The 23,560-nt window shown below is 48.8% G+C and overlaps 2 protein-coding genes across 2 annotated transcripts in view; one reads left to right on the top strand and one right to left on the bottom strand.

The window, feature by feature from the left end:
- Positions 1 to 13,066: 13,066 nt before the first annotated feature.
- Positions 13,067 to 16,031, bottom strand: LOC135184708 (uncharacterized). Its single transcript, XM_064160723.1, has 2 exons — positions 15,692 to 16,031; positions 13,067 to 14,382 (listed from the first exon to the last, which is right to left on the bottom strand). Exons 1-2 carry the CDS (start codon positions 16,029 to 16,031, stop codon positions 13,910 to 13,912), a joined length of 813 nt encoding a protein of 270 aa, XP_064016793.1. The 3' UTR covers positions 13,067 to 13,909.
- BASP1 (brain abundant membrane attached signal protein 1) overlaps positions 14,459 to 23,560 on the top strand; it is a 50,269-nt gene continuing 41,167 nt past the window's right edge. Inside the window, exon 1 of the mRNA XM_064161192.1 lies at positions 14,459 to 14,667. The gene's annotated coding sequence lies outside the window, so the exon portion shown is untranslated. The remainder of the gene's footprint in view (positions 14,668 to 23,560) is intronic.

The raw sequence follows: 23,560 nt of genomic DNA, 5'->3' as shown, positions 1-23,560 counted from the left end.
AGGAGGAAGTTGTTGGCAGAGAGAGTGATTGGCATTGGAATGGGCTGCCCAGGGAGGTGGTGGAGTCCTACTGTAATTCCTTAGTCTAAAACTGAACAAGCTAATACCTGCTCACAACTGCAGTATTTTCTTGAGAAAATAAATCCACTTTCTATTTGATGAGCACTCCACATGCACAGTTGCATTGTTTTGGTCACAGAGGCATGCAAATACACATTTCTCATGCATCACAAGTGAAACTTCATTCTATCCTAAATCAGAAAGAGAAAACACCAAAAAGAAGCCAGACTCCATTGTTAGAGTACCAGAATTTAGCAGAAGGCAAATGTTCTAATTTATCTTTTCATATGTTGAAGACAACTAAAAAGCAGCTCCACTGAAGGTCTGCTACTTTTCTCAGCACTGGCCTTGTGAAGGGTTTGAAGTCATTATGTCTATCTCCCTGCAAAGAGCATGGCTTACTACTTCTCTGGCCCTTTTGGATTAAGATTTCATGAATGCCAAGCTTCTTAGGGATTGTTTTTTTCCACTGGAAGGAATTCAGGGCTCTAAAGTTTCACCACTCTTCTCTGAATAGATCATATGGAACCCACAATAACTTGGTCAATTTTCATTTTCATCTTTATATGTATACATAAAGTCATAATGTCTAAAGTAAAATTTACTACTTGCTATGAAGGACAGTCCTTGAACATGCTTTATCTACAAAAACCCAGTGCCATTTTTCCAAGCACAAATACTTCCAAAGAAGCATAGCATTTCCCCAGAACTTCCAGTGACTCAACAGATCCACAGCTTTGGCTGATGTAAACTAGCATAGCAGTAATAAATGAGGCTATGCCACCCACATCAGCTGCAGATGTCTCTCATTGCACAACACTGGTAAATTTGGTGAAGACATACCTCATTTATGATCTTACTAATGGATCATATGTCTACTACTGATCATAGAATCACAGAATCAACCAGGTTGGAAGAGACCTCCAAGATCAGCCAGTCCAACCTAGCACCCAGCCCTAGCCACTCAACCAGACCATGGCACTAAGTGCCTCATCCAGGCTTTGCTTGAACACCTCCAGGGATGGTGCCTCCACCACCTCCCTGGGCAGCCCATTCCAATGCCAATCACTCTCTCTGCCAACAACTTCCTCCTAACATCCAGCCTAGACCTCTCCCAGCACAACTTGAGACTGTGTCCCCTTGTTCTGTTGCTGGTTGCCTGGGAGAAGAGACCAACCCCCACCTGGCTACAACCTCCCTTCAGGTAATGAGGTCAGCCCTGAGCCTCCTCTTCTGCAGGCTGCACACCCCCAGCTCCCTCAGCCTCTCCTCATAGGATTTGTGTTCCAGGCCCCTCACCAGATTCATTGCCCTCCTCTGGACACATTCCAGCACCTCAACATCTCTCTTGAATTGAGGGGCCCAGAACTGGACACAGCACTCAAGGTGTGGCCTGAGCAGTGCTGAGTACAGGGGCAGAATAACCTCCCTTGTCCTACTGGCCACACTGTTCCTGATGCAGTCCAGGATGCCATTGGCTCTCTTGGCCACCTGGGCACACTGCTGGCTCATCTTCAGCCTACTATCTATTAGTACCCCCAGGTCCCTTTCTTCCTGGCTGCTCTCAGCCACTCTGTCCCAGCTTTTGTTACTCTTCCTTTGAGAGTTTACTTGAAAGCTGTAGTGTCTGTGGGCCATAAACAGAAGACCGAAAGACTAAAGCTGCTTTGTAGATGATTATAAGACAGAGCAAAACACTTCTCAAGAAATGTGTATTAAAATCATGAGGGTTTTCAATCTGGAAACACTGCCATGCTGTGGACCAAGTAGCTTTCCAGAAATGAAACAGTAAGTTGCAAAATAGGCCAGTCCTTAAGTATTTTGGAATGACAGCAGGCCAAGATTTTTGTGGCTGAAGCATAACCTTTGAAACTGTTATTTCACAAACAAGTGGCAAGCTCTATCCCTCTTCACACAAACACAAGGTTTGATTGCATCTGTAAAAACTGCCCCCTCAGCACTTCCTTTGGCTGATGTGCAATGCTGACTATTCATGGAGTGAGACATGGAAAGGCATCTCTTTTTTGGTTTGGCCCTTATAAACGTTTGAAGCTTTGGGGGCCAACAGCTGCTTATCTTGCAAAAAGAATTTCCTGCTAGTACCCTTCCAGTGTATTTGTTCACCAGAAGCACAACAAATGTCAATGAAAATAACAGACTGTGTTCCAGTCTTTGAAGACAATTGAGAAATCTCAGAGTTTTTCACTTCCTGGATAGACTCAGACTTCAGGGATGAATGAATCAATCACAGCTCTGCTCAACTCTCATCTAGTTCTGATGACTGTTGGTTGCTGTGCTAGCTTGAGCCTAGCTAGAATGCTTTGGTGTGAGAGGAACTAGATTATAGGCTGTGAAAAGGAAACAGTGGTGATGTCTGCTTCACTCATAGGCTTGCTGAGATGTATAAGTACAAGAACATAAATATAGATAACAGGGTCGCTCTCTGAGTCTCTCTCTGGCTTTGGGCTGAACTTCCCTCTCTAACCTAACCTGCTCTCTGTGTGACTAATCCATCTGCTTCCTAAGCCCCCTGGCCCACCCTCCAAACTACCTTGAGTGTAAGGCAAAGTCTTGGGTAAGTAAAGGTGGAAGGGTGAAAGCCCCTCCTGGGGACTCAGGTTTCTGAGAGGGCTGTTGTGTTCCTGTATTACTTTTAAACTTGTCTATTTCTGTCTATATTGTAAATCTCTGCTTGTCTATTGTGCTAAGCTGTAAATAATAAGCTTCATTCAACCTCCAGAGCTGCTGAGTCTAGTCTGGGTGACTCCCAAATTGGGGGGTGGGGGGGGGGGAACACCCAAACCATCACAGCTGGACCGAAATGACAAAGGCATTGTGGGAAGCCCATGGTTTTGGATATACAATGCACTTCCTATAGCTGTGATAGCAATCATTTTAGGAAAGATTGAAGGCTTCTAATTGTAAAATCCATGGCTCTTTTCTTGCTACAATAGAATTCTCAGTAAATCTATTGTTCTGGCTTCATTCAGGTTAGCTAATAAGCAGTGATTTTGGCTGACAAAATGAGACATTTTCCCATCTTTCTACCCTGTGGAAAGCTGTACTGCCTTTAGAGTTATCTTGCTCAGCTAATTTCAGTTATAGTCACAGTCGAGGCTCTGTGGATGAACCCATTCAGGGCATCAAACTGTGTCCAGAGGAGGGTGACCATTGAAAAAAGGCTTTGAAGGCAAGATTTATGAGGAGCAGCTGAGGTCACTCGGTTTGTTTCACTTGGAGAAAAGGAGGTTAGGGACTGACTTCATCACAGTCTCCACCATTCTCAAAGAGGACAGCAGAAGGGGAAGTGCTGATCACAAATTCAAGAGAGGCCCATAAGCCACATACAGTCAGACTTACAGTTTATTACAGGGAATACAACTGCATTTTCCCTTGATACTCACTGAACCATATATTAAATCACTTCCTTTATAAGGATGATCTTGGAGGTCTCTTCCAACCTGGTTGATTCTATGATTCTGTAGCCAGATGGGGTTGGTCTCTTCTCCCAGGCAACCAGCAACAGAACAAGAGGACACAGTCTCAAGTTGTGCCAGGGGAGGTCTAGGCTGGATGTTAGGAGGAAGTTCTTCACAGAGAGAGTGATTGCACACTGGAATCAGCTGCCCAAGGAGGTGGTGGAGTTGCCATCCCTGGAGGCATTCAAGAAGACTGGATGAGGCACTTAGTGCCTTGGTCTAGTTGACTGGATAGGGCTGGGTGCTAGGTTGGACTGGATGATCTTGGAGGTCTCTTCCAACCTGGTTGATTCTATGTTCTATGATCTTTTTAATCAAGAATGTAACAAAATCCACATTAGAACTAATGTGAAGGTGGCTCTGAATTCCCACTCCCTAGCCCCACAGTCCAAACCTAGTGTGTTTCCCATGTGAAGGGGAACAGTCAGTCCTTTCTAAGGATGCTTTCCCATTACTGAGTGCACAGTCTTGGGTTAGGAAGAGTTGATTCATTGTGTTCACTAGCATTTCAAAAGTAGTTAGCTTGGCTGGGGCTCTATAAAAGATTGCTCTATGCATATAGGAACTGCTGAATACAATAGGGAATAGCATATATTTACATTTTAATGCGGCCCTGGACAGGCTGATGTAGTTGGAAATGTCTCTGCTCAGTGCAGGGAGGTTGGACAAAATGACCCTTGAGGTCTATAAATCCCTGTTGAAGAGACACTGAAGCCCATGGTCAGGCATGAGCAAAGGCTGTTTAGGAAGGACCATCATGGAAGCAAAGGAGGGAGGCTTGTGGCGAGATTGACCAGTCAGTACTGCTGTATGAAGCTGGAGGACATGCTCATTAAGCACATCTCTGGGTCAAGAACTGATATGAGGTACAGTGAGAATGAGTTTGTAAGAACTACCTGACAAGAAGAGGACATAGCAGAGGAGGCTCACTGAAACGATTAGTAAAGGTCACCTGCTTTTATGCTCTCAACCTCATGTGGTTTTCAACCCTCTAGACACTGACAACCCATCGTTATGTGAGCATTCCAGGAAAACCCTGGATTGTGTTGGTGATAATTTCTTAACACAGAAATGTCTCACTTGTAACTAATGCTTCACCAGACCCACTGCTCACAAACTGTGAAGAGCCAGTGGAAAAAGAAGTCATGGTTGGCAGCCTGGGTTGCAGTAACTCCAGGATGATCAACTTGAAAGAAGGCTGAGAAGGAAAGCAGCAGCGTTATGACTCTGGATTGCAGACTCTGGTTTGTTTTCAGGGAATTGCTAGGCAGAGCGCCCTGGGAAGCAGCCATGAAAGGGAAAGGTGCCCAGGAAAGCTGGCAGAAAGGAAATGTATTGAGAGCTCAGGGACAAACCATCCTGTTGTACAGGAAGACTGGGAAATCTGGCAGAAAAGCTGCTTGGCTTAGCCAGGAGCTTCTCAATGAACTAAGATACACATAAAAGGAGTGTGTGAGAAGGAAACAAAGAGAGTGCAGGAAAGAAGAGTTTAACAATATTGCTTGGCAGTGCTTAAGGACAAAGGCTGTAAGGACAAAATCGAGATGGTGACAACAGAAGACAATGGGTGTGTAGCTAAAACTGGCCATGGACACAAAGGGCAATAAAATATGTCAAAAGCATGTTAGCTGTAAAAGGAAGTTCAGATAAAAGGTAAGTTGGTGAATGAATGAGCAGAGTGATAACAAACACAGAAACAACTGAAGTACTGGAGTCTTCTTTTGCTTCTGTCTTCATAGGCAAAGCCTGTTTCCAGAGCTCTGTATCTGGCAGGTACACCATGCTGACAAACACAAAAGGCAAGGGCTGAGGCTTGCTAGGAGCTGATAAAAATTAGCTTGACACCATGCAGATATTAACTGGCACCTGAGCGCCCCAAAGCCCTCACCATGCCTTTTGATTGTTTGGAGCAGGTAGCTCCCTCAGCACTCTCGGGTGGATTCCATCCGGCTCCACAGACTTGCGAGTGTCTGGGTGGCACAGCAGGATGCTAACTGCTTCCTCTTAGATTATTGGGGGTTTATTGTGCTGTCCATCCCTGTCCCCCAGTTCAAGGGGTTGAATACCTTGAGGAGAGCTAGTTTGACTACTCCAGACTGAGCTGGGGTTCTGCCTTTCTAATTTTGTCTCCTGCATGATCTGATAGCCCCTCCAACATCTTTCTTCTGTTTCTGCAAGGAGGAAATATTTGCTGTAGGTGTAGTTCTGGCATCAGTGTATCCTCCCTGATGCACAGTTTTGGTTATGCTGGCTACATTGGCAGCAGGAGGCACCTGAGCAAACTGCACTGTCATTAGACATGGATACAACAGAGGTGAACTGCGCCCATGAATTCCAGTCTTGCTGCCTCTTAGGCACTATTATTACCACTATGGGGGCATAAGTCATGATTATGCTTTTTACAGTCCTTATACTGTACAAGAGCCTAGCCAGCATCATAACCTTACTAATTTGACTTGGCTAAGACCTACAATTCACGGGTGTGTATGAGGAGGAAGAGTTTCCACCTTGCCACAAAGACTTAACAGGACAGACTGAGCAGATGAAATCCCATGAAAGACTGAAAAGCAAGGTGGGTGTGGTGATTCTGGGTTTTGATTGTCATGAATATATTTACATTATGAATTCCCCTAGGTCCCTTACATTCCCTTTGCGTTGGTGGAAGATGGTATAAACTCTGATCACATCCATGTTGAGTACTACAGCCTCTAGCAGGAAGACAAAGTGCTGTTTTGTAAAGGAAGGAAGGGGGAGAAGGTAGACAGGAGGAGTACAAAGAATTGTAAACAGTTCATCATTTGGCCAACTGGCAACTGTTTTGTATTATGCCATTGCCCAGTTCACTTCCTCACTACAAAGAAATAGCTGCTTGAAAGCCCTTGCACTAAGGTGGTGGCTACCATACTTGGAACAAAAACTATTTCATTATTTGGCTTGCAATATTTGCTTATTAACAGCTCAGCCTCAGGCTTATAGAGCTTGTGGAATTCAGGATATGTTTACTAAAAGCTGTGACTTAACCTCCAGGTGTGGTATTAGCCTAGTTCTCTTGGGTGATCATAGAATCACAGAATCAACCAGGTTGGAAGAGACCTCCAAGATCATCCAGTCCAACCTAGCACCCAGCCCTATGCAATCAACCAGACCATGGCACTAAGTGCCTCATCCAGGCTTTGCTTCAACACCTCCAGGGATGGTGCCTCCACCACCTCCCTGGGCAGCCCATTCCAATGCCAATCACTCTCTCTGTGAAGAACTTCTTCCTAACATCCAGCCTATACCTACCCTGGCACAACTTGAGACTGTGTCCCCTTGTTCTATTGCTGGTTGCCTGGGAGAAGAGGCCACCCCCCACCTGGCTACAATGCCCCTTCAGGTAGTTGTAGACAGTAATAAGATCACTCCTGAGCCTCCTCTTCTCCAGGCTAAACAGGCCCAGCTCCCTCAACCTCTCCTCATAGGATTTGTGTTCCAGGCCCCTCACCAGCTTTGTTGCCCTTCTCTGGACACCTTCCAGCACCTCAACATCTCTCTTGAATTGAGGGGCCCAGAACTGGACACAGTACTCAAGATGTGGTCTGACCAGTGTTGAGTACAGGGGCAGAATAACCTCCCTTGTCCTGCTGGCCACACTGTTCCTGATGCAGGCCAGGATGTGATGAATTAAGACACACAAACTACCTTGAGACTGCAGAGCAGATGGGGTCAATAGAAGATGGCACAGATGGCATGAACTTCACTGGTCAGAACTGAAATCACGTGTCCTTTCATAGAAGTTCTATCATACAAAACAATGAAGAAGTCTAGGCTGTAAGGTCACACTGTGGCTGGCTGGACACAGTTCTTCTGGAAGGTGCTAGACACTTGGACTACCTTGGAAATTAGGTGCCTTCCCCTCTGTGATTGCAAAGCTGCTGTTAGCTGCCTGTAGAAGGCCTCATTAACTTCCTGATCCTGATCAGGTGGCCTGTAATAGACACAACTGTATCACCCATGCTAGCCTGTCCCTTAATTTGCACCCACAAGCTCTCAACTCGCTCCTTAGCCACCTCTGGACAGAACTCAAGGCATTCGAGTTGCTCCCTCATGTAAGGAGTGACTGCACCACCTCGCCTTGCTGACCTGTCTTTCCTGAAAAGGACATAGCCATCCCTGACCACGCTCCAGCCATGGGAGCTGTCCCACCATGTCTCTGTGACTGCCACCAGGTCACGACCCCTCGACCACGCGTGCATTTCTAACTCCTCCTGTTTATTCCCCATGCTGCGTGCATTATCCATATCCTACCACAGGTCAAGACTCTCCATACATTACTTCATTTTCATTATCCAATAAAGGCAAATTGTATGGCCTGGCTACAGATCCTCTGTCACTCAGCTAAACAGCTGGTAGTGCATATTACAAGGCTTATTTAAAGCTCAAGTACTTTCACCCACCCACCCTAACAGCTAAACTTGGCATGTAAGAGCATGAACATAAAAAAACCAAAGCAGTGTAGCATTTCAAAGAGGTATTCAGGAAGCAGACACGGTGTCTTGCTCCAGCATGGAGAGCTCTGTTACTGGATGCATGGTACGTGCTTTAAGAATGCACCTATCTCTGGTATGGAAAGGGCAGATCATCTAGGTGTGGCTGTACAACTTACCACGTAGCTGCTCACTCTTGCATTTGCTAGGCTGAAGCACTGGGTCTTTTCCATCATTGCCTACTGCTAAGATTTCCATTTCAGAGAAATCTTCACAAATGAATCTTGATTAGAAACAAAGGAAGGATTGTTGTTTTTTTTTCATACATGGAGGCAACCTCAACAGTTTGTAATATTGACATGTCTGGTGGTGAGCTGAGGAATAACAGTTTTCAGGCATGAGTATTACCTGGTTCTCATTTTCTGGGAAAGCCACTTCCATCTCTATGTTTACAATTCAGCTTTATCCACTTTGGATGTAGTTACTCAATTTGACTCTCTGCAAGTCATTTGCAGCTTGTGCTTGGTACAAACAGTGCCTCACACAGCCTCAAGCTACGCCAGGAGAAATTCAGGTGTTTATTGGCCGTGGTGGTGTTAGGTTGGTGGTTGAACCTGATGATCTTAGAGGTCTTTTTCAGCTGAAGGAATTCTGTGATTCTGTGAAAATCGACTCTAAGTACATTTTAGATATTCATATAAAGCTCACTGGAAAGTTATAATAATCTTATGAAACGTTAAAATTTGCACTGCGTGGTAAAAGAAAAGAAAAGGGGAAAAAGGCATTAAGAAAATGTTTAGGGGATGATTGCACTCGGGGAAACCTCTGCATATGGTGAACCGCATTTATTTCCTTCGCCCAGATACAGGCTTTAGGCTTTGCCGATAAACTGAGCCAAAGGCGCCCTCTTGTGGGATAACGTGGGAAAGACAGCAGCAGATACAGCCCAAGCGGGCAGGTTTAGAAAGCCCTGAGCTGTTCTGACTCCGGGTTTGCTTTTGGTTTTTTTGTGATGGTAAATGCGAGGAAGGGGGCATCTCTCTGATAATTCTGTGCTAAGTAAGAGACTGAGCTGGAGGGCAGAAGGGCTCTGCAGCGGGACCTTGACCGCCTGGACAGATGGGCAGAGGCCAATGGGATGGGGTTCAATAGCTCAAAGTGCAGGGTGCTGCACTTTGGTCACAACAACCCCATGCAGAGATACAGGCTGGGGTCGGAGTGGCTGGAGAGCAGCCAGACAGAGAGGGATCTGGGGGTACTGATTGATACCCGCCTGAACATGAGCCAGCAGTGTGCCCAGGTGGCCAAGAGAGCCAGTGGCATCCTGGCCTGCATCAGGAATGGTGTGGTCAGCAGGAGCAGGGAGGTCATTCTGCCCCTGTACTCTGCACTGGTCAGACCACACCTCGAGTACTGCGTTCAGTTCTGGGCCCCCCAGTTTAGGAAGGACATTGAGATGCTTGAGCGTGTCCAGAGAAGGGCGACGAGGCTGGTGAGAGGCCTCGAGCACAAGCCCTACGAGGAGAGGCTTAGGGAGCTGGGGTTGTTTAGCCTGGAGAAGAGGAGGCTCAGGGGTGACCTTATTGCTGTCTACAACTACCTGAAGGGTGGTTGTGGCCAGGAGGAGGTTGCTCTCTTCTCTCAGGTGGCCAGCTCCAGAACAAGAGGACACAGCCTCAGGCTGCGCCAGGGGAAATTTCGGCTCGAGGTGAGGAGAAAGTTCTTCACTGAGAGAGTCATTGGACACTGGAATGGGCTGCCCGGGGAGGTGGTGGAGTCGTCGTCCCTGGGGCAGTTCAAGGCAAGGTTGGATGTGGCACTTGGTGCCATGGTCTAGCCTTGGGCACTGTGGTAAAGGGTTGGACTTGATGATCTGTGGGGTCTCTTCCAACCTTGGTGATACTGTGATACTGTGATACTGTGATACTGTGATACTGGTTTCAGTCCCAACATAATCAGAGCAAAGAGATGATTTATTAATCACAGAATCTTAGGGGTTCAAAGGAACCTCCAGAGATGGAGTCCAACTCCCCTGCCAAAGCAGAATCACCTAGGATAAGATGCACTGGAGACTCCGCAACCTTCGCCAGAGGAGCCTCCACAATTTTCCTGGACAGCCTGTTCCAGTGCTCCATCACCATAAAGAAGTGTCTCCTTGTGCTGAGGTGGAACCTCCTGTGTTCTAGCTTGTGCCCACTGCTTCCTGTCCTATCATTGGGTACCACCAAAAAGGCGCTGACACTGTCATCTTGACACTCACCCCTCAGATATTTATAGACATTGATAAAATCCCTTCTCAGATCAAGACTAAACAGCTCCAGTTCTCTGTCTTTCTTCATTGGAGAGATGTTCAAGTCTCTTAATCACCCTCATAGCTCTCTGTTGGACTCTCTCCAGCAGACCCTTGTCTGGGGATCCTAAAACTGGACATGGTATTTCAGGTGTGGTCTTAACTAGGGCAGAGTAGAGAGGTAGGAGAACCTCCCTAGACCTGCTGATCACTTTTCTTAATGCATTTCAGAATACCACTGGCCCTGTCGGCCACATGGGCACTTTGCTGTCCACTAGAAGAACTCCAAGGTCTTTCTCCCCTGCACTGCTTTCCAGCAGGATGACCTCTCATCTGCCTGGTGGCTAGTGTTATTCCTCCCCAGATGCAGGACTCTGCACTTGTCCTTACTCAACTTTGTGAAGTTCACCTTTGCCTAGCTCTCCAGTCTGTCCAAATCTTGTTTGGGGGGGGGGGGGCAATCCCAGCCTTCCAGTATGTCAGCCATGCCCCTCAGCTTCATATCATCAGAGAACTTCCTGAGGGTACATTCAGTTGATCAAAACTGGATCCAGTACTGATCCCTGGGAAACACCACTAGCCACAGGCTTCCAGCTGGACTCCTCACTGCTGATCACAACTTTCTGAACTCTGTTGTTGAACCATTTACCAATCTACCTCATGGTCTAATCATCTAACTCATTCTCCTTTAGTTTACCTACAAGGATGTTATGGGAGATGCTATCAAAAGCCATGCTGAAGTCAAGGTAGACAATATCCACTGCTCTCTCTTCATCTAGCAGAACAATCTGAATACAAATTTTAAAGGGAAACAAAACAAAACAACCACCCCCCAAAAACAAAAGAGAAAGGAAAAAAAAAAAAAAGAAAAAGGAAAGGAAAAGGAAAAGGGAAAAAGAAAAGAAGTATTAAGAGTGTTTAGGACTGAATTTGCTCCCTAATGAGTTAAGATGGAAACATGACAGCAGGTGAGACCTAGAAGACAGACATAACTAAAAAAACTTGAGCCTGAAAGGTTGAAGCTGGAGAGAAAGGCTTTGAGATGGAGTCAATGGCAAGAGTTGACAAGAGGAGCCAAGAACAGGGCAATAGCTTCAGTGTTTGTCACAGCAGAGTAAGTGTGCATTGCAGGAAAAAGCAGCAAGCTGTTACATTACACATAAGGGCCTAGACATACCTCTGTCCAGAACTGTTTGCAGAGGTCTCTACTCAGTGTTCTTTTCTTCTTCCAGATGTCAACTTTTTCTTTCAGTTCCTTCCACATATGAGGAAAAGGTGAGGATACTTTACATACCCTTAGTTGTAGCAAAAATGTTCAAAGGCTGCTTAGAATCCCCATTTGTATCAATATTCTATGATTACCAAATAAGAGATCCAGATACTTATGATAGGTTGATGCAGCAAAGAAACTAAAGGGGACATCTGATGACCTCTGGATTTGGGGCATTGTTTGGAGAGACATAATTCCATAATTCAGCATGTAGAAATATTTATAAGAATGGTAAGCCACAATTATCTCAGGCCTCTAGATGGTGGAAACAGCAAAAGGATTAAACCCTCTCTCAAACTGGTAGCACCAACGACTGTCTCCATGTCACTTGTGGTTGTACAGGCTTTCCCAAGCAAAGGACTCGGAACACAGGGAATTTATTTCCTATGTAACTTGTCTTTCCCTTATCGAGTCAGATAATACTTGACCCCACACAGGTGAACAGTGACTGCCTAAGCCCACCTTCAAACACAGGCTTAAATACTGACCTTTTCCCTCAGTTGTATTTCACACTGGTTCCGTACTGGTTAGCCATTCTATAGAACAATCTTGACAGTCTACATGTCATGGCATCACAGGAACTGTGAGCCCTGCCCAGCCTAACTTGGGACTCATTCTGAGCCCTACCCATGGTCCAGGACCCCACTTCAGCCCAGCCCAGCCCCTCAGTCCCTCACTGAGCTGTTCTGTGGATGTGCTGCTGTGCTTCAGCCTTACCTTCTGGCTAGATTTGGGACTCATCTTGCCAGTTGCTTCTCCACTGCTCTACCTCACAAACTGGAGTGGTTCACATAAAATTGAGGCGGCAGACGCTGGCGTTACTGCTCCCTCCACCGGGAACACGCATGGGTAGACCCCGGCTCTCCAGACTGCACCGAGGACTGCAGCGGCCCCAGCGGGCTCCGGCGACCCCTTCCCGCGGTGGTAGCGCGGGGGATGCGCCGCGCCTGGGCCGCGCAGCGAGCAGCTCTCTCCCCCAAGAGCTGGGCGTGGCAGGGCGCTTCCTCCCCTCCCCCCCTTTTCCATGTTTCCCTCGATTACCCAGCGTAACGGGAACTGCTGCGCGCCTCACCTGTGCGCTGCAGCCGCAGCGGGGTGCTAGCGACCACCCGCCCTCCCCAGCTGCGGCACGCCACAGCCAGCCCCTCGCCGCTCCTCGGGAGGAGTGGGATGCTGCGTTTGGGCAGGTGTGGCGTGGCGAACCGCTGCGCCCCGTAGCTGCAGAGCGAGGGTTAAACCACCGCGGGGAAAAAACAAATAGAAAAAAAGAAAAGGAAGAGGCAAGCGAAGGGTAGAGCACGCACGTTTGCGGGAGAACACGGGGAGCTGTCTCCGCGGCCGCCGGGGAACCCGCCGTGCTCCTGCCTCCCTCCACCTCTGGGGCTTCTGTGCCGAGGGGGGGGGGGGGGGCCCGCCGGGGTTCAATCCACGCTGCCCACCCGCTCCTAAACGCCGCGTCCACCGCGGTATGCTCGGTGCCGCCATAGGCTGCAAGGTGCGGTGCGTGAAACACGTAACCCTCAAACATTTTATTGTCCGATAGTTTTCCTACATGGGAATGGATGGGAAGTGGGACTCGTCGTGCCACACGTGGCACCGCTCACCACGTCCCAGTAGCAAAATCTCGCCGCCGCACCTGCCTCCTCCACATGCCCTACGCCCTTTTCGCTCCGTTTATATTGACAATGCAAACCAGAGTTGCCCCTAGTCAGGGGCCAGCTACACGCCTCTCACTCGGATCTTGTACCCACGTGAACTGGGAAATAGCCTTCATTGTTTCTGCTGAAAGATGGTGCTCGTGGCTTCGAAGCGGTGGGGTAGCCAGACCACTCCTCTCCGCGCCTCCGAATTGGAGCATCCCCGAGGAGATACCGCCACCGCGGTTCGCTCCCAGCGAGTCCGTTTTACCGTCCTTCCCCGGCAGCTGGGGCGACGGTGGAGTGGTCACTCTCCCAAGAGGCAGCGCCTGGTCCTGCCCGGCAGCCATTCGAGGTGCAGAGGGCGCCCCAGCCCCGCATCTCAACCGCTGTCGGGATACGGTAGCGCCGAACGAGCGCCAAGCAGGGCGCGCCAGGCTCCATGGTAGAAGGGCTCTACCTGGCAGCAGGTGTTTAAAAATAGGGAGGTGGGAGGGTGCGAGCAGTGCCCTTAGCTGTGGCGGGATGTGCTGAGGCGGACCCAGGGACGCTTTTAAGCGGGTTGGGGAGAAGTGGAGGGATACCAGACCTGAAGCCACAGCGACGTTCAGCCGCAGGAGCGACGGGGAGAGATCCGTTCTCCTGAAAATCGGGTTGCTTTCCTCTATTGTTTTTTGCCTTTTGTGCTTAACGGGCAGACCCTCTCCTTAAGCGTGCCGAAAGCACCAATGCCAGTGATTATTCCGTCTCTTCCGCCTGTGCCGCCCCTCTCCGGCGGGGAGGCAGGTCCCCGCGCTCCCCAGCCGGGCTGCACATATGGGCTGGCGGCCTGGAAGCTTCCCCGCACCGCCGGGGCCAGACCCGCCGCCACCCCACGAGGCACCGCCGCGTCGCGGGTGCGGAGAGTGGAGGAGCGCCCAGCACCTCGATGTGTGTCCCTGCTCCGCGTCCGCTCTCTTTGGGGCAGGGAGCCTGGCTTCTGCCTTCCCGCTCTCCCGTTCCGTCCTCGCCAGGGTCCTCCGGTCCTCCCTGAGATTTTTTTTCATGGGGCTGGGGAGATAAAGCTCCAAGGGACGTTCGCAGACCTCCGAGCGAGTCGAGCTGCTGCCTGCAAGGGTCCTATTTAAACCTCGGGTCCGTGCGCCCCCTAAGCGTGAGCGCCGCGCGGCGCATCTCCCGCCTGGAAAATAAATAAATAAGTGCGTGTGGCTTTTGAACTGCCCACAGACTGTCACAGAGAGGGGGGAGGGAGGGAAAGAGGGAGGGGGAGAGAGTGAGAAATGCAGAGGCAGCAGCCGCGGTAGCGGCGGCATTGCTCCAGCAGGCACTAGTCACTCCAGTCCCGGCGAGCGAGCAGGGGAGAGCCACAGCAGAGGAAGCCGAGCGGACTCCGGTCTACCTGGGACTCTCTTTGTGACACTCCAGCACACAAACACACAGGGGCAGAGAGAAGAAGCAGAAAAAGGTAAGGAGCGGTGTATCTCACTGATGCCATTTACACAGCAGACCCCTACAGCTGTGCATTTTTCTTTTATTTCCCCCCCGCCGCGGTGTCTCGGATGCGGAGAAAGATGTGCGTCTGAATGGGAAGGAGTGGGGAGAGCGGAGCCGGAGCCACCCGCGCGGGCACATTTTAGCAGCGTCGCTTTGAGGAGCTGGATTCCTCGAGAGGGGAGACCGCCTAACGCGGAGTCGAGGCACAAAGCGGACCGAGGCTGTGCTCTAAAATGTAAACGCCCGGAAAGGCTTTCTTGGGGGAGGGTAGCGATGGGTGTGGTGGGAGTAATAGTGGTTTATGGCCAATTTCTTTTCGGTTCCTTTAGCCTGTTTTCAACAGGAGGCTGCTAATGAAAAAAAAAAACACCAACCCCAAATCCCGACAAACCAAACAATAAAACCAAGCAAAACCCCAACCAACTGAACAACAAAAATCCCCGGAGCTCTCCGCGCAGCGCAGCGCTCGGAGAAGGAAACAGCACGCTAGAAGATGGCAGGGAGGGGGGGAAGCACTGGTGCAGGGAGGCGCCGGGCGGGGGTTCGGCGGCGCGGGCGCTGCGCTGCGGGAGGTAGCGGGCGGGGCCGGCGGGAGGAGCGCAGCCTGCGGGAGGAGCGCAGCCTGCGGGGGCGGCCGGGAGCGGGGCGGCGCGTGTCCGCTGTGGCGGGCAGCGACGCCGTTGCTCGCGGTGGGGTGGGAGGGGAGCTGCACTGCCCGCGTGGCCTTCCTTATCGCTGCTTGTGGCGGGGCGTTGCGGGAATGGTCGTGGAGGCTGCCTCGCTAGTCTGACAGCCACCCGTGAGGAACGGGCGGGGACTGCTACTGCTTCCCATCGTGCTGCTTCGCTCGCAGCAGCCTGCTCGCCGATGCGCCTTTTAAATGGATGTTTATGGAATGCCGCACCCCTTCTTCCTAAATTCTTTTTTCTCCCCGACCCCGTTTTCCGTTTTTACCCACCAAAGCAAGCCACACCTCGCCATAACCTTCTCCCTACCCGTCTCTCCCCGCGCACACGCGTGTTTCTCAAAGGCGGTTCCTAAAAGGAACTGACTCAGCTGGTCGCGGCTGCTCACGGAGAGGGGGAGAAAGGACGCACATGAGACCCACACATCCACCCTCTCGCCACGGCGGATGCGCGCCCAGCGCCAACGCTGGTCCAAAGCGGGTGCGCGGAACACGGCAGAAGCTCTCCTGCCCCTGTCCGCGCCTTTGTCTGTCTCCGGCGCATGCGCGGAGGTGGGGCTGGGGCCCGCGGCGGAACAAAGGCGCTGCGGTGGGACCACCGCGCCGCACCCCCTCCCCGTTTCCAGCCACGGTGAAGTAAATTCGTGCATCTTGGCGGCAGGCTGACATCATTCATTCCCTGCACTGTGCCTGGCTTAGATTTCGCATCTGGTACTCTGTGCGACGCAGGAGCTCACCCGCGCCTCGTCCCCGCCCGTGCATCCCCTCACCTCGCCGAGATAAAATGTGGCACTTGGGGGGGGAAAAAGAAGGCGGTGCTATCTCACCCCATCCTCGGCCTGCAGGGGAAGACGAGTAGCTGCAGGGTGTCCCTGGAGCTCCCCCGCCCCAGGCTCCAGCGACTCCCGCAAAACAGGCGGGGCAGAAAAGGGGGATCAAGCCGGGGGGGGGGGGGTCCTACCGCAATGGGAATGTGGCAGGTCCGTTCGTTTGCCTTTCGATCAGAGAGGGGGAAGCGGGGAAAGTGGACGTGCCCACGGAGGGGGCAGCCGCGGGGGCTCCGTCCGAAGGGGGAACAGCGGTGCCCTGTGTGCTCGGGCGGTCCCGGAAGGATCCATCTGCTGCGGAGGAGAAGTAGTCTTTCAAGAGAAAAATTGCCTTGTGTGTGCGTTAGTGCGACATTTTGAAACCTCTTTTGTTCCAATTGTTGCATCTCGGTGCTGGCATCGGTGCTCCTTCCTTCTCCGCCCCTTTTCTTTCCCAGCAGATGCTCATGTCCGAAATTAAGGTAGACCTTTCTTTGCAGGGTGAATGTGCATGAGCCGGTTCGAAGTGCATTGTTTTGTAAGCTAATGGTTGTTAGTTTATGAACAAAGGCAACTGGTGCATTCGTCAAGCTGGAGTTGAAGATTACAAAAGAGTATTGCAGATGGACTCCTAAGGAGTCGACACAATGGGGTTTGCGGATTCCCCTCCAGGGCGATAAACAGTCACTGGAAAACGCACACCCTGTGCCCCCTCACACGGCCATTGCTTGGCATTTAAAGCTTTATCAATTCAGGCCCCTTCTGAAGAATAATTGCCTTTAAACCCCTAAAATCTGACTGACCTCTGCTTGCCTCGTGCTTGCCAGGCACCACCTAGACCAGTAGCCCGGCTTCAGACACTGAGCTTTGGTTTGCACTGTAGCTGTTCTCCGTTCAGCAGGGGAGCGGGGGCGAGCCGGGGGTGGGAGTTCCGTACCAGAGGAGGATGCGGCATTTGCTGCTACTGTTGTTACTGCTGTCTCCAGAGGAGATACCTTGACCCGCACGATTCTTTTGTTTCTGAGAACTGTGTGCAGCCTCTCCAAGCTTTATGGGGCAGGAGGAAATACATAAAGACAACAGTTCTTGCACTTGCTGCCCCTACTCATTGTCACACAGATCTTCATGTGAAGCTGAAGCTTTGCTTTGTGATCTCTGTACCTACCTTCTGGACTGTATGCAGTAAGCGCTTTTCTTTTTGTCTGTCCGTTTTGTTTTCAGTGGAGAGTCCCAGCTCTGGTCTGTGGATGCAATAAACCTGAAGCGCTGGGAAACTCATGGTGGCTCTTTACTATTCTTGTATGCTCCATGTGTGAAATAGCTGTGTAATTCAAGGGAATTGTAGTGCCAAAAAAAGAATGTAGCTGTTAAGGAAACAATCATGAAGCATTTTTTTTTTCTGTTGATAAGAATCTCAGAGCATATCATATCCAGTTAAAATAAAATCAACATTAAAAGGTAAAACTGATAACGTTACTGGTCCAGTTGCTGCATGAGGTAAGAATCAGTTGCCCTTTCTTTTTTTTTCTCTCCATGATTTTTTGTATTTGAAATGTAACACCCACTGAAGCAAATGGCTGATAAAAGACTAATTGATTTCAGAGAGTGGCATACTTTTGGTGCACATCCTTTGCGTAAGATTATCACAGTATCACAGTATCATCAGGGTTGGAAGAGACCTCACAGATCATCAAGTCCAGCCCTTTACCACAGAGCTCAAGGCTAGACCATGGCACCAAGTGCCACGTCCAATCCTGCCTTGAACAGCTCCAGGGACGGCGACTCCACCACCTCCCCGGGCAGCCCATTCCAGTGTCCAATGACTCTCTCAGTGAAGAACTTTCTCCTCACCTCCAGCCTAAATTTCCCCTGGCACAGCCTGAGGCTGTGTCCTCTCATTCTTGTGCTGGCCACCTGAGAGAAGAGAGCAACTATCTCCTGGCCACAACCACCCTTCAGGTAGTTGCAGACAGCAATAAGGTCTGCCCTGAGCCTCCTCTTCTCCAGGCTAACCAATCCCAGCTCCCTCAGCCTCTCCTCGTAGGGCTGTGCTCGAGGCCTCTCCCCAGCCTTGTTGCCCTTCTCTGGACACGCTCAAGCATCTCAATGTCCCTCCTAAACTGGGGGGCCCAGAACTGAACACAGTACTCAAGTGTGCATACACCATCATTTCAGAACCATCAGTAGAGATGCCTCTATTCCTTAAGTATTTTTGTGTTTTGACCTTTCAACATCAAGTCTCTGGAATAAATCGTGTTTTCAAAGTGATGCTTCATGTCTTGCTTGTGCTGTGTTCCACTGGTGGCTTTGCCCAATGCAGTGAACCATGCAGTCCTTCAGCAGAGCCTCCTGTCTACAGGACAGTTTCCCTCTGAACAATGCTAAATTCTTCCCTTGTGTGGGCATTTGCCCATGCTCCACAGTGGGACATGCTGAGAGACAGAAACTGGTTGCAGGGTAGAAAAAGGCCTTCCTAGGAAATCTTGGGAGTCTTCAGTGCTGCTGCATTTCAGGCATTCAGCTACCATTGAGCTACTAAGTATTTATTTAGGAACATGCCATTGAAAGCTGGTTTTGCACTGATTCTGTAAACAAGAATTTCAGACTTTACATTTTTTTCCCCTGCATCTGCAGAAAGGGAGCAACTGCATTTGTACCTACATGTTTGTGTGCTGATCCCAGGTCTTGGTCATAGGATGGCTTGAGTTGGAAGGGACTTAGAGATAATACAGTTCCAACCTGCTGTTATGGGCAAGGATTCCTGCCACTAAATAAGGTTGCTCCAAGCCTTATCCGACTTGATCTTAAACACTTCTAGGGGTGAAGAGCCCACAGCTTCTCTGGGCAACCTGTTCCAGTGTCTCATCACCCTTATAGTAAAGAGCTTACTCATGTTGAATCTAGATCTATTCTGCTGTAGTTTAAAATAATTGCCCCTTGTCTTATCACCACATGCTCTTATAAAAAGTCCCTCTCCAGCTTTCCTGTAGGCCTTCTTCAGGTACTGGAAGGCTGCTGTAAGGGCTCTCAAAGCCTTCTCTTCTCCAGCCTGGACAGACCCAGCTCCCTCAGCCTGCCCTGGTAAGAAATTTGCTCCAGCCCTCTGATAATCTTTGTGGCCCTCCTCTGGTCAATCCAACAGATCCAGGACTGCATGTGTAAATGTGGTGTTTATTGGGTGCTCTGTAAATTCAGTAATTTCAACTAAGAAAACCAGATGCTATTCAAATACAATGAAGAGTTCTTAACCAGTATTCAAGGCTCTACCTTCTTTCCTGCAAGGGTAGTCAAGACAGGCCATTTTGAAGTACTGTACAGATGCAGTGATAGAGCTTCACAACTAAAGAAAATCCTTGAGCAGGCTTAGTTTACTTCTTTGTCAACCAGGAACGACAAGAATGAGGTAACAACTATAGAAATTGAAGAAATTCCTGAAAGCATTAAAGACTTGAAAATAGAAACCATATGCAACATAATAGAGGTTTCATGCATTGGCAGGAAATGCTTTCAAGATGTCAAAAAAGAATGCAGGGAATAGAAGGCTAAGGCACCTCATGCAGAATGGGAAGGACTTCAAGGTCAGCTCTACAGCATCTTGTCTCTTTCATCTGTTTCTCTTAAAAGCACAATACCAGCTAAGCTGCTGACTTCAGGATGGAGAAATACAGGTAGTTTAAAAATGTAGCTATTGATTATTTGAGATGAAAATTTGTAAGTTTAAAATAGGAACTGATTGGTAGCAACATGATTCCTCAAACTGCACATCAGATTCCTGACTTGCCAGAATCTAAAAATAAAATCCTTTGTCTTTCTTCAGCACACCAGCAAATGTAAAGAGATACTGATTTGTAACACATGTGGAATGGTCCAGCTTTGCCTGGGAGCAAGATGTGTTAGTAATTCCCTCTTAACTGTGGTTAATGGAATTTAACTCTGAGGAAGCAGTTTTATTAATAAAACCCTTCTGTCTTAAGACATAAATCAGAGGCTGATCTCTTTTGATGTCTTTGGTATTGTGCTCTGCAAAATGGAAATCAAGTGGCCCGTGTAGTTGATCTCATGTGGGGTATAGGCTGTTAAGTACTTCAGCAGTGCTGTAGTGTTGGGAAAGCCACATGCTTTTTAGTCATATGTTGCATAGTTTAGATTTTAGTTTGATAAAGTAGTGCCACATATGATTAGGATGTGCTGATCCAGGGATTTAAAAAAAAAAAAGAAGAATTTCCTTGTAGGAATTTCAGTCTCTTTTCAAAAGATTTGATTTTATGTACACTGCTCTAGAGCAGTCTACGTCATTCGGAGCAGCAGGCATTTTGTGCTCAAACAGTAGGACTGATGGTAGGAGCTTCATTCAGATTGGAGATTTGCTGTCCTTATGAAGGGTACAAAGCTGAACTTGTAATAAGATTGGTCCTTAACTAACCTACGTTTTGCTGCTTATAAAGGTATGTTGATGGGTGTTAGGTGATGGTGTCATGATGGTGGTTGTAGTACTGATGCATCATAAAGAGGATACGAGTGCGATGTTGAAGCATAACATTTTATTCCAGGCACAAGCCTAGTAGCTATAATGGCAAAGCTTCCCATAGGATCCATTTTCATGGCAGAAATCTGTGCCGTTATGGAATCATAGAATCAACCAGGTTGGAAGAGACCTCCAAGATCATCCAGTCCAACCTAGCACCCAACCCTATCCAGTCATCTGGACTGTGGCACTAAATGCCTCATCCAGGCTTTCCTTGAACACCTCCAGGGATGGTGACTCCACCACCTCCCTGGGCAGCCCAATCCAATGCCAATCACTCTCTCTGCCAACAACTTCCTCCTAACATCCAGCCTATAGCTCCCCTGGCACAACTTGAGACTGTGTCCTCTTGTTCTGTTGCTGGTTGCCTGGCAGAAGAGACCAAGGCCACCTGGCTCCAACCTCCCTTTCAGGTAGTTGTAGACAGCAATGAGGTCCCCTCTGAGCCTCCTCTTCTCCAGGCTGCACACCCCCAGCTCCCTCAGCCTCTCCTCATAGGGTTTGTGTTCCAGGCCTTTCACCAGCTTTGTGAGTTTATATGGCAGATTGAAGTACCTTCTGTACAGGTACTAAAATCAGGGAGTTTCTGGTCATCTCCTATTTCAGTAGTACTTAAATAGGAGATGGGATATGAGCATAACCCTGCTGAAGCACAAAGCCTGGTTTTGGCACGTGAATATTTTTTCTGCCATTATTGTTTTCCTTATGTTATTGGTTAGTGAAGGAGGGACTCATATTCAAAATTAAAGTTTTAAGATGAAGTAGAAGATGATCCTATATCAGAAAGCTGTAGGTGTGCATCTGCTAGACAAATTTAAGGTGATTGCTGAGCTACGGAGAAGAAATGTTGCAAAGTTAGACAAAACAAAGAATGGATCAACAATAATATGACTGATACACATCTCTCTCATCTCATTGCCTTAGAAAAGCACACAAAACAAGTGCAAGCCAGGATGTAGAAGCCAGTGAAAACCCAGTTGGAAGCACAGAATCAACATAGGAGAGTAAGATTATGAGAAACCCTTTGGGACATCTGTGTGTCCAAGAGACTGGAGTCTGAGAATTGCTGTCTCAGCTTCCTGTAGTCATCCTTCCTCAAAACAGTGAAGCTTCTCACTCAGAGAGAAAGAAAAACAAAACCAGAATAGAAGTAGTATAAAACTAGGAGCCTAGAAAAGGATAGCATTAAACTTGTTGCCAGATGCAGTGCTCTGATGATTTTGACATTCTGCATTCGTGCACAGTTTGCTGTTGCTTACATTCTGACCAGCATGGCCAACTGCATGATTGACTTCTTCTACTAGTTGTGTTGAGCTGGTGGGAGGATGCAAAATCAGTCATCTCTGAGTTAGTGAAAAGAGCTTTTCTGGGTTTCTTTCCATCACTACAAAAGCTGAGGCAGATGAGGAAGGTGTGCTAGCTGCTGTAACTATCAGGTTTCTAAGCTAGAAGGGCTTGGAGAAGGACTTATTTGCCTTCAGCAGCCTGGTGTGCAAAGTGTGCACCAGTGAGTGTACAGTCTGTTCTGAGAATAGCTGCTCACATTGAAGAGCAGGTGAAAGCTGCCTGTTGGCTCTTGCTTTCCTTGTCAGATCTATAGCCCTTGTGAAGCAAGGGAGACAGTTTGCTCTCCAGAGTGTGAAAATGAAAATCTGAACAAAGGTTTCAGGCTTTTAAATGCTCTTCTACAACAGAGCATACTGTTGCTTTGTGATTCTGTTTCACTAGGAGTGCATGAGGCCTCTGTAGCATACCTGAGAGCCTGAGATAGCTCCACAGCTTGTAATTTGAGTGCCCAAATTAGCAGACTAAAGCAAATGTGGTAATGTAGAAACTCTTTATAATAGAATAGAACCAACCAGGTTGGAAGAGACCTCCAAGATCAGCCAGACCTATCCAGTCAACCAGACCATGGCACTAAGTGCCTCATCCAGGCTTTTCTTGAACACCTCCAGGGATGGTGACTCCACCACCTCCCTGGGCAGCCCATTCCAATGCCAATCACTCTCTCTGCCAACAACTTCCTCCTGACATCCAGCCTATACTTCCCTTGGCTGAACTTGAGACTGTGTCCCCTTGTTCTATTGCTGGTTGCCTGGCAAAAGAGACCAACCCCACCTGGCTACAGCCTCCCTTCAGGTAGTTGTAGACAGCAATGAGGTCTGCCCTGAGCCTCCTCTTCTCCAGGCTAAACACCCCCAGCTCCCTCAGCCTCTCCTCATAGGATTTGTGCTCCAGGCCCCCCACCAGCTTTGTTGCCATTCTCTGGACACCTTCCAGCACCTCAACATCTCTCTTGAATTGAGGGGCCCAGAACTGGACACAGCACTCAAGGTGTGGCCTGAGCAGTGCTGAGTACAGGGGCAGAATAACCTCCCTTGTCTACTGGCCACACTGCTCCTGATGCAGGCCAGGATGCCATTGGCTCTCTTGGCCACCTGGGCACACTGCTGGCTCATCTTCAGCTTACTATGTACCAGTACCCCCAGGTCCCTTTCCTCCTGGCTGCTTTCCAGCCACTCTGTCCCCAGCCTGTAGTGCTGTATTGGCAGTCCATTCCAGCACAACTCTTGTAGTGGCTTTCAGTGTTCAGGCAGTTTTCTGTCACCAAAGGATCAAAGTATATGTATTGCTGATCACCTACCAGTGTTTTTGTAAACGTGTCTTGAAACAGTGCTGTCACCAAGGCACTATGGAGAAAAGCAGACATGTCCCTCAGCAAGTGGCAAATGTAATGGATCCTCCTTACTTGAAGCAGGATCAATATTATGTCTTTAAACCCTTGGTGTCTTTGTCCTAACTTGGAGTTAATACATGGAAGATGGTGCTGAGGGAAACAAACTGCCTT

The sequence above is a fragment of the Pogoniulus pusillus genome, chromosome 21 (assembly GCF_015220805.1).
Source record: "Pogoniulus pusillus isolate bPogPus1 chromosome 21, bPogPus1.pri, whole genome shotgun sequence".
NCBI classification, from domain to species: domain Eukaryota; kingdom Metazoa; phylum Chordata; class Aves; order Piciformes; family Lybiidae; genus Pogoniulus; species Pogoniulus pusillus.
Note: the sequence above shows the minus strand (reverse complement) of the source record. Positions and strands in the feature narration are given on the sequence as shown.